Source organism: Castanea sativa, chromosome 5 (genome assembly GCF_040712315.1).
Source record: "Castanea sativa cultivar Marrone di Chiusa Pesio chromosome 5, ASM4071231v1".
Classification (NCBI taxonomy): domain Eukaryota; kingdom Viridiplantae; phylum Streptophyta; class Magnoliopsida; order Fagales; family Fagaceae; genus Castanea; species Castanea sativa.
The window spans coordinates 20,247,547-20,260,490 of record NC_134017.1 but is presented as its reverse complement, the minus strand read 5'-3'; the positions used below and the strand labels follow the sequence as shown (position 1 = coordinate 20,260,490).

General features: G+C 31.3%; 1 protein-coding gene across 1 annotated transcript; it reads right to left on the bottom strand.

Moving 5' to 3' along the window:
- Positions 1-5,803: 5,803 nt before the first annotated feature.
- LOC142636191 (protein ALTERED PHOSPHATE STARVATION RESPONSE 1-like) lies at positions 5,804-10,657 on the bottom strand. Its single transcript, XM_075810318.1, has 4 exons — positions 9,487-10,657; positions 8,874-9,049; positions 7,411-7,634; positions 5,804-6,789 (listed from the first exon to the last, which is right to left on the bottom strand). Exons 1-4 carry the CDS (start codon positions 10,520-10,522, stop codon positions 6,006-6,008), a joined length of 2,220 nt encoding a protein of 739 aa, XP_075666433.1. The 5' UTR covers positions 10,523-10,657; the 3' UTR covers positions 5,804-6,005.
- Between the last annotated feature and the right edge of the window lie 2,287 nt (positions 10,658-12,944).

Genomic DNA, 12,944 nt, shown 5'->3' with positions numbered 1-12,944 from the left:
CTTTTCTGTTCCCTTTCTGTTTCCATGGAAAGTAGCATCTCAAATATTTTTGCTACAAATTTTCAAAATTAAATGAATTTGAATTTTGGGTTTCTAGGTGGTCTTTTAACATTTGGAATGATTCCAAGAATATAGGTCCAACCCAAAGGATCAACCTCAAGCCAAACGATCGACCTGTCAAGGAAACAAGGGAACCGGCATTTGGGGTTTTTTATTTTATAAATTTTTAATGTGTAGTTAAATTCTTTAAGAAAAGGGTTTGGGTTTTTTATTTTATAAATTTTTAATGTGTAGTTAAATTCTTTAAAAAAGAAATGAGTAAGAAACTCTTTTTTTGAAACAAAGAAAAACAATTTCTGTTAATCTGTTAATCCATATCCAAATTTCTGTAAATACAAATGGATCCCACAGACCTAGGATTGAAGCCAAACACATAATCTGCTCATGACATATAAAATTTGAGGAACAAATACTTCAGTGTCAAGAAGAAAGTAAAGGCTCAAGTCGATTTTTTTTTCTTTTTTGTGTTTGTGTGTTGGTAGAGTTGTCCAAGGCTCTAGGTAATTGGTAGTGATCTTGTGTCCCGGACATAGTCATGTAAAATAAGTGTTGGTACATAAATAGAAGTCTAAGGTTGTGTATTTAATTAATACAACATATGCAGAGGAATATGTGTTCATGACTTTTGTTGGATGGTAAAGAAGCCACAAGATTTTCTGATGGTAGTTAATCATGGTAAATTTATATATATATATATATGTATGTATGTATGCAGCCTAAATGAATTCATAATTGTTAAATTATTTTGGTAAATTAAAGTGTACAATATCATAATCGGAAGAGGAAAGAGCAGATTGATGTGACACTTAATAATAAGAGTCTTATCAGGAAGATTGTAAAGAGTCTTTCAAAATGTGTGTCCTACTTTATGATGATAGCCCATATTTTGGAGAATGTGGGAAAAAATTAATGTGAAAGGATTGCGCCAGGGACATAATATGTAAAGTAATAAATGGGCTTAAGCTTTTCATAAGATTTGGACTGATTTTAATTTAATTTTAAACTACAACTCATCTTCATCTTTTAAATGACAGTAAAAAAAAACAAAGTTAATGTGATTTTTGGATAATAATAATAATAATAATAATAATAATAATAATAATAATAATAATAATAATAATGAAAAGAGGTTTCAAATGCTAAATGAAATATTAGAACGCCACATGGCATAAGCTTATACACTCCCACATGAGATCTCTGTTTTGAAATATACTATCATTATGCCCGTGCAATGTACGGCTTAATCAAAATTTATAAGTAAATATTTTTTTTATTAATTTACTTAAAATTATATAATAGAATAGATAATAAAAATAAATGAATATTTTATTTTTAAGTTATATAATAGATGCATATTGTGTGAAATTAAGGTATTATAAAATGGATATATATATATATATATATATATGAGCTTTAATTTAAGGCTCAATTAATCACCAACGTATATTTAAATAGAAAAACCTTGAATTTAATAATTAAAAACTATCCAAAATAATAATTGAAATCATATTTAAGTGGAAACCTCAATTTAGTAATTAAGAACAATCTAAATTACTAAAATTTTTTAAAATAATGACAATTTTTGCAGAATCAAAACACAGAGGGTAAAATCCAAACACTCCTAAATTTTAGGGGTGTAATTTGCAATTTACCCAAAAATTAATGACAAATTCAAATCCACGCAAGTTTAAAACAAATCTTACAAATTTTGTTTCATGATATTGGTGAAAAATAATATTAAAAAAAAAAAGAGAATAAATCATCTTATGCATTCTAAAAACAAATATATTTATGGCACTCTTTAATAAGTTATTACTTATACATATATAATTTTTTTTCTTATACATAATTTTGAAGTTGTTTCTTAAAAATAATAAAATGTTTAATTATCTTAACCCAACAAAAATAGTTACTAATTTTACTTCTTCAAGGTGGCTTTCAAATAGTCAATCAACTTGATTCTTCAATTTTACTATTTTTTTTTTCTCAAAATTTTCTCTTTAATTTATATTCATGGAAGAATATGTGTTTCCAATTAAAACTCTTAAAATACATATTGATAATCATAGTGAAATACCATATCAAACCCTCAAAAAAACAAAATAGCTATCATAAACTTTATCAAAAAATACATGCAATAAAATCAATGCCTTACAAAGAGTAAGAAAGTTAAATACAAAAAAAAAAAAAAGTTAATTCAAGAACCTGGTTTCAAATTATTGGAGAGACATCCTCTAGCCATATATGTACATCATTTTCATCTTTACCAAATTTAATTAGTTAATTTGCTGCCTCAAGCACATGGGTTCATATCCTATTACCAAAAAATAAAGAAGATAACAACAACTAAGTTTTAATAATAAATGAAGAGTCCTAACATACTTTATTTGTTAAAGTGGAATCATAGAAAGAGTCCTATTATAGAAAGAGTAGTAACTAATAAAAGACATCGATATGGGATTTTAAGATATAGAGAAACGGTGCAAATTTCAGCGCAAATTTTTTTGGAAAATATAATGATTGAGTTTACAAAATTAAGATTTTTAGTAACTTAGAAATTATATATAAATAAATAATAATAAGGATTAGATGATTGTAATCAAATTAAAATTTTTATCAACTTAGAAATTATAGAAGAAGAAGGTAAGCGCGCGCGCGCGCGCACACACACACACACACACACACATATATATATGTGTATGTATTTCAATTCTTTTTTAAATCTAACAAAATTTCTGCAATTTGGTGGAGTTACTTGGCGTAACCATGGCTTAATTAAGAATCATGAGTAAAATAAAGAAAATAAGACAGAATTTTCTAATTTAAGTAAAATAAAATAATAAAATAGACTTAACAATTTATTATCAAATTATATCAAGACATGCTTAATAATAAACTAAAATTAAGATTGATCTGTAAATCAAAATTGAGGGATGGAAGCAACATATCACTATTGGAACCCATGTCATAAATGTGTAATTCATATATGTTATAAAAAAAATGATAGAAAATCATGTCTAATCATTTTAAGCATAAATATGTAACAACATATCACCATTGGAACCAATGTCATAAATGTTTAATTCATATACGATATACAAAATAATAATAAATCATGTCTAAGCATATTTAATGATTGATTGTCAAACCATAACCATATAAATCGAATAAAACTTAGAGAGGTGCTACGTCCACAACATTTTTACAACATTTTTACAACAAATCATAGGTGGTTAGTTGTTATTGGTTCAAATTTGAACCTAACACTAAGATTACTTTTTTGCCCCAACAATAACAACCAGTAACATCCTGCCACTTAGGATTTGTTGTAAAAATGTTGTAAAAATGTTGTGGACATATCATTTCTCTAAAACTTAATAAAATAAGGTTAAACAAAAGTAAAAAGATACACAATATAATACATACCCGCAAGGTTGTAGGAGAATAGAATAAAAAAAACATGGTGGGTATTTATTATGAATTATTTTATATATATACACTCCACATTGAAGAAGTTGATATGAATATATATATATATATATATATATATATATATATATATATATATATATATTTTTTTTTTTTAAATTAACAAAATCTTTAAAATTTGGTGAAACCACTTGGCGTAACTATAACATAATCAAGAATCATGTGTAAACTAAAGAAAATAAGATAACATTTTCTAATTAAAAGTAAAATTAAATAATAAAATAAACATAACAATTTATCAGCAAATTATATCAAGACATGCTTAATAATAAACTAAAAATAAGATTGATCTCTAAATCAAAATTGAGGGATGGAAGCAACATATCATTATTGGAACCCATGTCATAAATGTGTAATTCATATATGTTATAAAAAAAAAAAAAAAAGTCATGTCTAACCACTGGCGGAGCCAGAGGGGGGCGAGGGGGGGCACCTGCCCCCCCTTACTCCAAATTTTTTTTTTTTTTTGTATTATTAGTCACATGGAGGAGAAAAAAAAAATTCTACTTGTTAAAGTGACCAAATCACCTATTTTACTATTTTTTATTTTTATTTTATATCATTATTTACACCAATTTTACTATTTATGATACTTTTCACATCATTTTATCTTTGAATGATGCTAGAAATATTACAAATTTTACTACTTATGTCTTACAAATTGGCATGTCACCAATCACAAAAAATAGTTTCAAACATTTATTCATTATATTTTTTAAGTAACACTAATCATATTTTTACTCTATCAGTTTGTAAATTTTTTAGTAGGTATGAATGAGTTGTTTTTGTTTATTTATTTTAATAATATGAAATATATTCGTATTTGCTTACAATTGTTTATTTATTTTGTTATTATTGTTGATTAATGTTTTTTAGATAAATTTCACTTTTAATATCGTCTTTTAATTTTGCCCCCTCTAGACTAAAATCCTAGCTCCGCTACTGTGTCTAACCATATTAAGCATAAAAATGTAATAACATATCACCATTGGAACCAATGTCATAAACGTTTAATTCATATACGATGGGTAGAAGAATAGAAGAAAAAAAATAACATGGTGGGTATTTACTATGAATTATTTTATATATATGCACTCCACATTAAAGAAGTTGATATGAATGAAAAGTCTAATGTGAGTCTAATTTGTGGAGGTGTGAATTATAGAAGAAGAATATAATAATAAAACATTATATCTATTTTTTTGAAAGTCTAAAAATATGAACTAACGTTGTTGTTTTTGAGGTTAGTATAATTTATGTTTTTTTTTTTGAAAATCTAAAAATACTAATAACGTTGCTTTTTTTTTTTTTTGTGTAGTAATATAATTTATGTAAAAAATCATATGTTAGATTGGCCATACCAAGATGAAATTTTGTCCATCCATAATCCAACCAATATGGGTAGACTTGTTTCTGTCCAAAAAAAAAAAACCAATAACTCATTAAAATTTCAACAAATTAAGAAGTTATATCCTTATCAAAAACAAAGATTTAGAATTTGTCTCACTCTAGACTTTAGAGTCCTTATTTAACTATTCTTTCATTTTAACTACTTCAGTTTAACTACTCTACGTATACTCTAAAAATTTTAGAAATTATTGATAAATTAATAATAAAAGAATTATATGAAGAATTTGAATTGTAATCAAATTAAAAATTTTAATAGTTTAAAAACTATAGGAGAAGAAGAAGATATATATATATATATATATATATATATATATATATATATATATATATATCTATTTTTTGAAAAACCTAACAAAATTTCTATAATTTGGTGAAGCTACCTGGCACAATCATGGTTTTTAAACCCAATTTTTATTATATAATATATGATAGAATATATGTTGATTGATATTGATGAAAAAAGAAGGGGGCTATTCTTTCCCATAAAATCAGCCCAGGAGAAAGAGTCGCGTGTACATGATCACATGGCCCAGTACTAGAAGTCCATAATCTTTAATCACAAGTAACATGTTAAACAACCAAAATCTAAACAAAGGGAGAGGAATAAAGAGTGGTACCATAGTGTCACTTTAGAAATAAAGTAAAAGAACATATACTAATTCTTATGGCTGCAAAGAACTAATAACATTACATCAAAACTCAATTTGCAGGTCTATTTGGGATTCGCTTATTTTGCTGAAACTAAAATTTTTTTACTAAAAGTACTATAGATAAAGATAAAAGTTAGCTAAAATAGTACAGTGAGACTCATGAATAGTACCAAAAAATGCAGTGGGTTCATGAATAGTACCAAAAATAAGCTAAATAGTAAAATAAGCTGGCTTTTTAATTTTTGCCAAACACACATGATGTAACACAACTATATATGATTCTCAGACCTCGTCCCAAATAAATATTGCAAGAATTGTAAGTAATGTAACACATTACTAACGCAAATGACAAAATTATACAAGACTTATAAAACATTCTCACGATGAGCTCTGACTTTAAATCCGAGGATGTGATATGGACTGCAAGCTTTTGTACATTTCTGATAATGAACGAGCAAACCCTGACAGTGCTCCAAAGAGTTCTGGAAAGCGAGTTTTTATACTTGTTATAGTCTTCTCCCTCACTTGAATGCACTGCCTCTCATAGGCTTCCTCCTCCTCTTCCAACCTCTTCTTCAATACATCTATCGCAAACTGCTTTTCCGCAATGAGATCATTTTGAGGTTTATCTTCTGTCCCATCTTGTCCCAACTCATCTGCCCCCCTCTTCTGTGAGTACTTATGATACCAGTCTTCAAATTGCCGGCTCTTGCGGTCAAGCTCCTTCCGGGTGTCCTCACATTTGTGCTTCAATTTAAGCTCTTCTTCTTGCTGGTGACATATAGTTTCTATCACAGCAGCGAAGTTGCTTATAGCAGCTCTAGCAAACTCATCTTGGAATTTATCCAGATGTTCATGCCAAGCATTGAGCAGTCGCTGAATAGGGGGACTTTGAATCCTTGGTGGCGAAGAAACCTTCTCTCTCAAACTGCTCTCAATAGGGATGAGATTTAGCTTTAACCAACTGTTAAGGGCCTTGATGTACTCTTTCTGATGGCTCACTAGCTTCTGAAACTGTGACTGCCACTCCTGCACAACACTTAACAGCTGGTATGTGCGCTCATGGTGGTGCTCACTGGTTTCCTTGGGTGATTGGGAGATGTCAAGGTACCTAAGATTTTTCAATAACTCTACTTGGCTCTCATGGTGAGATCGCATGTTTCCCCACATGGTGGCCATCCTGCAGTTCATACAACAATTGATAATCTAAAAGAGATTTGTAAGTAGGGTTTGTGTGTGCATGCACAGGAATTTTGGTGTGTGAAGGGTTGGGGTTAGGGATTGAGGAAACAATTATTTTAAACAAATGCAAGTGAGAGATGGTACTACATGAAAACAATGAAAATGTTTAAAAAAAAAAAAAAAGAAGCCAAATATGGATATGATAAGAGATTACATGTTTCCTCAAAGATTGGTTGAACAAGATAAATCCATTACATCTTCACATTGAAGGGAATCACTATCGCTACATCTCTATGACCTTTTTGAAACTCATGTTTTGAGAATGGGAAGGCATTGACATTGAGTATAACATCATGCAAACCATATCAGCCAAAAGGAAATGAAGGATTAATTTATTCTACATAATCATCACTTTGATCTGTAAAAGTGTCTACCGTACTCTTATTACCCACACCACTAGCATATACATATTTTTTCTTATTTACTATAGCATAATCAAAACCATGTAACAAGATATAGGAGATAACACGTGTTTAACAAGCAAATATATTTTTTCAATTCAACCAAACAGGTACCATTCAAATAAAACTTGCATACTACTTTCTCCATTTCAACTCACCCTTCTACAAGCTGAACAAGTTTTGGGTATAATTGTTCGTCCCGTAAACGATTTATCTCTAAAACTGTTGAATCCAAGGATTGCATGTCAACAATGTATCTTGTATGAAGATGACTCACTGCAGCTTTTGCTTTCTCCAATGCTTCAGAGTTGTTACCTCGTTTCTTATGCCTGTTCAGTGAAGCAATCTTCTTCTGGTATTCAAATTTCATAAGCTCACCTGCCTATCCACCAGCATTCAACCCCAAATAAGACAGTTTATAAGTAATGCATATGATTGCTTCGTAATATAAATATAAATCAATGCACTACACAAGCAGAACTTTTAGTCAACAAAAAAATTTGCAAAAAGATATATGTGTAAGTTACTATCAACAAAAAAATTATATTTACTAAACACAAGCTAACTGTCCTACATCAGCCAAACACAAGGTTGAAGAGTTAAGAGTTAGCCTATACATATAATCTAATCAAAGCACATCAATAATGTAGCATTTGTCTGCACAATAATTGTTTTTCTCTTTTCTTTTTTGAGTATTTGTCTGTACAGTCATTTTATTTCAACCAGGAGCAAAAGTATACTACCCTGTGAACCAAAGAACTTCTTTGGAGTGGGCTTGGGCCTCATCTACTCCTCTCCTTTGATCAATTTCTTAGCAAAAAAAGAGGGGAGAGGAGCAAAAGTAAGCACAGGCATGCATTTTTGTCAAGCATAGTGTTCTACAACAAGGCCTTAATTTCTGCAAAGGGTGTTATTATTTGTTGATATGTTACATGGGCACGTGACAGGACTTAAACCCACAACCTCACCCTCCATTCCATCATTATGGAAGGAGAAATACCATTTGAACTAGATCCCTTTGGCACTTGCAAAGGGCACTATGACTTTAAATGCACTCCATCATGGAAATATTTAACCAATCCAAATCTTACCTTGGATTTCCAACCTCTCTATCTGTTTGTCTCATGTTGTGCATCGTACCCCTAAAGCACATTACCAACTTCATGACAAATTGACAAGCAACCTGAGATAACTAGAAGTTCTTTTTTATAAGTAATAACTAGAAGATTATCTACGTGCACCAAATCTTATCACCTCAAAGAAAATTTTCATTACTTATACTCAAGAAATGCTCAAGCATACATGTGAAGGCCCATGAATTTAGCAAGTTGCACACACACAAAAACAACAATAGCAATACAATATAACAGCTGGAGCCATTCTTCCAAAATGCATGTGCCAAGGATTGTATTATATCGCTGATCATTTTAAGAACTTCAATCATCTGAAGGGGTTAAAGGTCTCTGTAAAATCAAAATATATAATCAAGCAAAATATTAATAATCAGTTCATGCAAAATGGAAAACGGTTATTATAAGTGTACTGGGAACCGCACTGGGTATGGCCTTTTTTTTAGGACAGAGTGTGAAAGAACAAAGTGAAAAGAAATACTGCAATATACCTTCACTTCATCATATAGCTTCTTCTCCCAGGCTAGCAACTTATCCAGCACCGTAGCATGAGTTTCATGCTCTTCTGAGTCAAAGTCATCCTTCCCATCATCAACATTAGATGGCCCTCTAAATGACCGATTCCATGTAATCACACGCATCACTCTAGCAGAATGATCAATATGTCCTGTCAAGCAATTAGCAACAAAGTTTAGGTATGAATACCCAAAACATCAGTAAAATCTGAAGATTACAGAACAGCTATTAGGTCAAGGTTTTTACTTTTTAGTAACAATCACATATCACTCTCTTTTTTGGAGAAGTATCTATCACAAATCATTCAGCAATCACATAACCATTCTCTCAACGCATTGCAACATGTAATTCTATCCTTGCTATCAATATATACCAATGCTAGAAGGGAGATCACCATCAATTCAATACAAAAACAACTAGTAATTCACTAATGATCAGAGTCAAAGCCGCTTTCTACTCAAATTTTACAACCAAAAAAAGCCTAACAAAACTCAACTGAAACGTGGAGCATTGAATACTCAAAAAAAGTGAAATCAAAACAACTCATAACAAAACCCTTCAAACCATCAACTAATTCGAGCTCATTACCTCGATTATCAGCAAAATTAGAGTGATAGTGCAACCGGGTCGCCTCAAGCATCTTCGAAACCTCATGGGCACTCTCGGATGCCTTCAAGAACTGATCATCAATCTGCGCACATATCTGTAACAAGTTCGTACCACCCGCCTTCACCACCACCCTCTTCCCCTCAGCCCCACTAACCGGCTTCACTCTCCTCGAACTCTTCCCCACAGACTCCGGCGCCTTGTCCATCACCACCTCAACCTTCTCACTACTCCCACCACCACCAACACCAAAATCAGTCTCCTCCACTCTCTTAGGCTTTTCCTCAAACACCTTCCGCTCAACCTCCTCACTCTTCACTTTAACCTCCTCCTCCGCCGCCACCGACGGAGGCGGCGCCGGCTCGCCCAATCCCGTGGGGTGCACGGTTTCCACGCCCCCGAAAAAGTAATCATACGGAGTATCCTGCTGTTGTGGCGGCATCGGCACCGGCCTAGTCGCCTCCTCAACCTCCATCGGCGGAGGCGGTACCGGCGGGTCCCCTTGATTCTCCACCACTCTATTCCTATTCCGATTACTCCCACTACTCCTCCTCTTCAATCGGGTACGTGGGTCTTCGCTTTCGGACTCGGACCCTTCGTCCTCTTCGATAATCGTATCCCCAACCTGCTTCACCTGTTCGGCCTTCGGGATCTTAATTTGGGGCATAGACACCGCGCGCTTAATCTGCGGCATATCAATAATAATGTTTGGGGGCGGAGGAGGCGCGAAGGCGGAGGAGGAAGGGGCAGTGAGCGGTGGAGGAGGATGAGGAGGAGAAGCAGCAGACAAAGAAGCGAGATGAGGGGCCGAGTGCGAGTGGTGGTGGTGGTGGTGAGAAACCTCGCCGTGTGCGTAGTCGCTGAGGGCGGCGCCGGTGTTCTTGAGATACGTGGCGTAGGAAGAGTGCGCGGCGGCGAAAGCGTTGCGCGAAGACACTGCCTCTTTCATGTACAGCTTTCGATCTTTGCATCGAGACACGGCTTCTTCGTTCTCGATCTTCGACTGACTACAACCCATGTTTCTGTTTCTGGGTTTTTTTTTTTTTTTTCTCTCTCTCTATCTTTCTGCTCTGAATTTCAGACACACACAGAGAGCAGAGAGCAGAGAGCAGAGAGCAGAGAAGTGGGTTTTGTTTTGTTAAGGAATAGAGCGAAAACCCAAATTCGATTTGGGGTTTAGAAACAGGTATTGGGGATGAAAAGTTGGAAGAATCAAAGACGTAAAAGTAAAACGAGACAGATTAGTAGAAGTAAATAGATGAGAATATTATTATTATTTTTAACGGTTACGTGTGTAGTAGTAGTTTTGAATAGTTTTCTGGGAAGAGTCAAAACCAAGTTTTCTAATTTTCTAACCGGTTCTGCTTCCAACTCCCACTCCCACTCCCACTCCCACCCAACAAGTTAAGGAAGGATGACTTTTTATGTAAAACTTTCGCTAAAATATTATTTTGATATTTAAAGTTTGTAATAAAATTTATTTTTCATCTTTAAATTTTAATTTATTTATTTTTCTTCTTTAAATTATTAAAAATATTGTTTTTGACTATTGAAAATTATTTACTTTATAAAATTAAATTATTTAAAAAAAAAATTTATTTTTTGTCTCTAAACTATTATAAAAAGTTATTTTTTACCCTTATTTTTTTTAGACTATTAAAAAAAATTACAAAATTTAAAGATGAAAAAAATGATTTTTTTTTTTTTTAATTTAGTGATGTAAAATAAATTTTTAATAAAGTTTAAAGATCAAAATAGTAGTTTACCCTACAACTTGCTATGCATATTTAAGGTATGTTTTTTTTTTAATTGAGAACACGCTAGTTTGTGAATTCTAGGTAGATATTTTTTTTTTTTTTTGGGTGTAAGGATGGCAAATAACATCTATCTTATGTGAAATGGATAATTTAATATCGTGATTACACAAAATATCACATTCTAAAAAGTGTCTAATTGCCATCTAAATTTGCGTAGACCTTAACAGGAGATTATTTTTGTCCAAAAAATAAGTTGTAGTTATTTTTTGGTAGATTAAATTCAAATACAAGTCTGCATTAAACAATAAATAATAAACAAAAATTATATTTTTCAAAGAGAAATAAATTCAAGTCAGATATGTGTTTGAATTTAGTTGGGTACCTGTGATAAATAATAAACAAAATTATCTACAGTACTTTCTGTAAAAAAAATTTAGTTTTAACTAAATAAGTTATTCCCAAATGAACTCTAAATTATAATTTTAAAACTTTATGATGACATTATTTTTGTAAATAATTTTTTTGAGAAACTCGTAAATAAAAAAATAGTTTTTAACTTTCAAACCCACAAAAAAGGAAGAGGTATTTTATTTTTATGTGATAGTCTTATTATATTTCTTTTCACAACATATACGAGTCTCAAATATATGTGGATCTCCTTCTCAAAAAGATATATATATATATATATATATATATATATGTGTGTGTGTGTGTGTGTGTGTGTGTGTGTGTGTGTGTGTGTGTGTGGGAGTGGAAGAAGTTCAAAAGTATGATGTAATTAAATAAGGGAAATGTTGCACGGTGCTGGTTAACGTTTCTTCTTTTGTGTTTAACTTAAAAAGAGGAAAAAAAACTGTAGAAAAAGTTGCTACAAGAGATTAAAAAAAAATTCCAAAAACTGAAAAATTATCAAAAATTAAAAAAATTACACACAAAATTACTCAAAATATGTTGTTAACAAGAACCTTACTGTGCCTGTTAACACAACCCATTAAATAATTATTCAGGTATGTGGAATTGTTTATCTGCTTTGGGATTACACACAATTGGAATTTTGGGGATTGGAGACTTAACTAAAAAGTAACAGACGTATGCGATACAGACACAAATAAGTGTTAAATTATTAGTTTATATACTACTTTTAACGGCTAAGTTGTTTTAAATATAGAGTAGTGAAAGAGTCAACAGAAAGCTTTGTTTTCTTCTTACAAAGTTGTTTGTCCAGTGGCCCACTCCTAATAATTTAAGCCAAATTATTCTTCTTTCTTTGGTCATATCCCAAAAGAATAATAGAGAATATATTTTTTAATCTTCTATTTACTCAGATCCAAGGAATTGCAAATATTTAAATCTACATTATTTTTTCCATGATAACTAATTTGTAATTTTTAACTTGGCACAAATTTTAAAATACACTTTGAACATATATATTTTAAAAACTTCGAAGTCAAAAGGTATAATTAAGTAATTAACACATAAAAATTTAACTCAAATAACAAAAAGATAGAATAGGATTGATGATCAATGTTTCAGTTGGTGGAAACTTTTAGTTGTTAGGAACTAAAATACAAGGTTAAAACCTCCACAATTATTATTATTATTTTTTTTTAAGGAACTTCAAATTTAACTAAAATGATAAAAGGGCACCAAAAAAAGGTTACTATGCTAGTTGTTAAGTTAAGA

Excerpts from the sequence above, each read along its gene's own strand:
- LOC142636191 (XM_075810318.1), bottom strand. The coding sequence starts at position 10,522 with ATGGGTTGTAGTCAGTCGAAGATCGAGAACGAAGAAGCCGTGTCTCGA. Across the intron at positions 9,050-9,486 it reads TAATTTTGCTGATAATCGAG|GACATATTGATCATTCTGCT; the intron begins GTAATGAGCTCG and ends ATTGCTTGACAG. Across the intron at positions 6,790-7,410 it reads CTTGTTCAGCTTGTAGAAGG|GATGGCCACCATGTGGGGAA; the intron begins GTGAGTTGAAAT and ends TATGAACTGCAG.